Below are 2,804 nucleotides of genomic sequence, written 5' to 3'. Positions count from 1 at the left end.
CCCCCCCCCCCCCCCCCCCCCCCCCCCCCCCCCCCCCCCCCCCGCGCTGAACGGGGGCCCAGGCAGTGATTCGGGTGGGGGGCTCCCCGAGGGGCCTGGCAGGGCGGACGCACTGCGGGGCTGGGGTCTGAGAGGCCAGCTCAGAAATCGGGACCCAACACGCCCGCACGGGGCCACCGCAGTGGGGAATCTCGTCTTCGGTGTCTGCACCCGAGGCCCGTGGGGGGACGGGGGCCTCGGGGCCCAGGTGCGGATGGATGCCCTCTCACCCGGGGCTGACCGCGTGTGGCATCAGCGCGGCATCTGCTCCCACGAGCGTGGCTGGGCGCGCGGGGTGCACACGGTGGGGGGCTCAGGCACCCCAGCCTCCACACAGGCACCCGACAGGCTCAGGCGGCACATGGGTTCTCTGCTCCCGTCAGGGCTCTTCACCCAGCCGCCCCCTGCCCCCTCAGGGCCGCCTGGCCCCAGGTCAGGGTCACATGGGGTCAGGAGCGGGGCCCGCGTACGAGAGGCACCCCCCGCCCCCCGTTCGGCGGCCACGGGGCCGCCAGGGTCCTGAGCCCCACTCCCCAGAGAGTTTGAGATCCAGCAGGGCCTGCGTCCGTCACCCCCAAACCCCTCCCCACTTGGGCCCCTGGCAGGTGCTGGCCGTCGTCCGGCCGTCGTGTGTTTCCGGCCCGTCACAGAAGCGCACCCCCACGTCCCTCCACACCGCCTCTGCGTGCCGAGGTGCGGCAGAGCCGTGCCGTTCACCGGGCTCGTGGGGGGGCCCCTTCTGTGCCGCGGGCGACCCCCCCCCCCGCCCCAGGTGACCCACGTTGGGTGGCTTCCCCTACGGTTCCGGGCCGACGTGAACCGTTGCCACACCGGCCTCGTGCAGGTGTGCTGTCACAAAACAGACGGAAGCTTCGATGACTCGTGTTTGAGAACCGCACCCGGCGTGGAGGTGCTGGGCCTCTCCGCGACGCCGCGCTGCCTGCCAAGTTGGGTCTCTGACTCTTCTGCCGGCAAATGTTTTGTGGTTTTCGGCAAGTGGATCTTCTCGCCTTCTGTCACAGAAGGGCTTCCTGATGTTGGGGTGTCGGGAAGGTGGGGTTTTAAGATTTACTCTTGAGAGAGAGCGGGAGCATGAGCAAGGCAGGGGCAGAGAGAGAGCATCCCAAGCAGGCTCCCGGCTGTCAGTGCAGAGCGCGACGCACGGCTCGAACCCACGAACTGTGAGATCGTGAGCTGAGCCCAAGTCGAGAGTCACACACTTAGCGGACTGAGGCACCCAGGCGCCCTAAGGAGGTTCGAAACTTGCAGCATACCGCTGCGCGTTGCTGGCGACCCCCGTGGGGCTTACCGACCTTGCACTTGCCTCTTGTGGTGACCGTACCCGGTGGCCACATAAGCGTGTCGTGGGGTCGGCGGGGGCCTCTGCGCCGACAGGCACGTGGCCTGGAGCAGCACGCTTCGATCTCCTGTCCGCCGGCCTGCGGCACGGCCTAGAACGTCGGCTACGACGCCGACCGCGAGTCGGCACGCGTCCCTGCCCTGTCCCCAGTCCCGCGTGCAGATGGGTCATCCCGACCAGGGTCGCGGCATCCGTCCAGACCCAACGCCGAGTTCCGCCAGGTGGCCTTGGCGCCCACAGCCCGTGGCCACGGGCACTTCACGGAGGGCCTTCCACAGCTCGGCCCGCGTGGGGGCTCGTGGGGGCCACCTGCCTCGGCCGCGCCCCAGCACACTCACGAGCCCCTGCTTGCAGGTACGAAGCCGAGCTCAGCCCCGTGGACCAGAAGCTGAGCGTCCTGAGGTCTCCGCTGGCCCAGAGGCCCTTCTTCGAGGCGCCCTCGGCCCTGGGCACCGTCGACCTGTACGAGTACGCGTGCGACGACGCCGACCTACAGCCCTCGTGACGTGCGCCCGCGGCCGGGGGTCCGGGCCAGCCGGCTGGACGCGAGGCAGCTTGTGTGTAAAAGCCAAAGCTGTTTGATTGTTGAGCTGTCTTTTATAGAAAATGAAGTGATTTGTAGGAGATGACGAATTTTTATTCGACACGAAGCGGGTCACGTGGTCATGGAGCTCCTGTCCCCGCCTGGCCAGGAGGGGCCGACCCCCGTGCAAGAACCCCTGGCTGGCAGGCCCCGCTAGCCGTCGAGTTCAGGCGTGTGGACACTTACCCGGCCTGGCCGACGGCTCCCCTCCAAAGGAGCTGCCTCGGGGTCGCCGGCCGTGCGCGGACTTCTGGGTGCTGGGTGGCCCCGTGTTGTTCTCACGGAGTCGGTCGGGAACATTCCAGAAGCCCCGGGACCTTCCGTCTCGTCTGCGCGAGCGTCTCCGGGCACGGCCCGGGCCACGACCCTCCGTGCAGGGTGTGGGAGGGTGCGCCCCCTCGAGCGTACTTACGTTTTCATGTACGTGTACAAAACGTGTAAAGTTAACTTTTATTTGGTGTGTATAGCGATTTAAAAACGTTTTACGAGATCACGTTTGTATTTTCAAATAAAGAAGGTAAAGACTCTCCGTGCCGGGCCTTGCTCGCCCAGCCCACAACACAGACACAGCACACAAAGGTCACAGAGAACACAGACACCAGGCAGCGACGCTACTGGGGGCACAGGGCAGTGTCACGAGGGAGACTCCGTCTGGCACGGACGGCTCTGGGGATGGAAGGCCCGGCCGAGGGTCACAGGCCCTGGGCCTGGAGCGTCCAGCAGATGGCCGTCCCCGCAAGGCCTGCAGGCGAGGCGCCCGTGCTCCTGACCCCACGGCCGGGGGGGGGGGGGGGGGGGGGGGGGGGGGGGGGGGGGGGGGGG

General features: G+C 67.8%; 1 protein-coding gene across 2 annotated transcripts in view; it reads left to right on the top strand.

Moving 5' to 3' along the window:
- Positions 1–2,559, top strand: part of PPP2R3B (protein phosphatase 2 regulatory subunit B''beta) — a 52,309-nt gene extending 49,750 nt beyond the window's left edge. For both annotated transcript variants that reach the window (XM_049643325.1, XM_049643323.1), the window contains exon 13: positions 1,754–2,559. In XM_049643325.1, coding sequence (XP_049499282.1) covers positions 1,754–1,904 — 151 coding nt within the window. In that variant the 3' untranslated portion in view covers positions 1,905–2,559. The remainder of the gene's footprint in view (positions 1–1,753) is intronic.
- The last annotated feature ends 245 nt before the right edge of the window (positions 2,560–2,804 follow it).

The sequence above is a fragment of the Panthera uncia genome, chromosome X, assembly GCF_023721935.1.
Source record: "Panthera uncia isolate 11264 chromosome X, Puncia_PCG_1.0, whole genome shotgun sequence".
NCBI lineage: Eukaryota > Metazoa > Chordata > Mammalia > Carnivora > Felidae > Panthera > Panthera uncia.
This window is presented reverse-complemented; position numbering and strand designations above follow the sequence as displayed.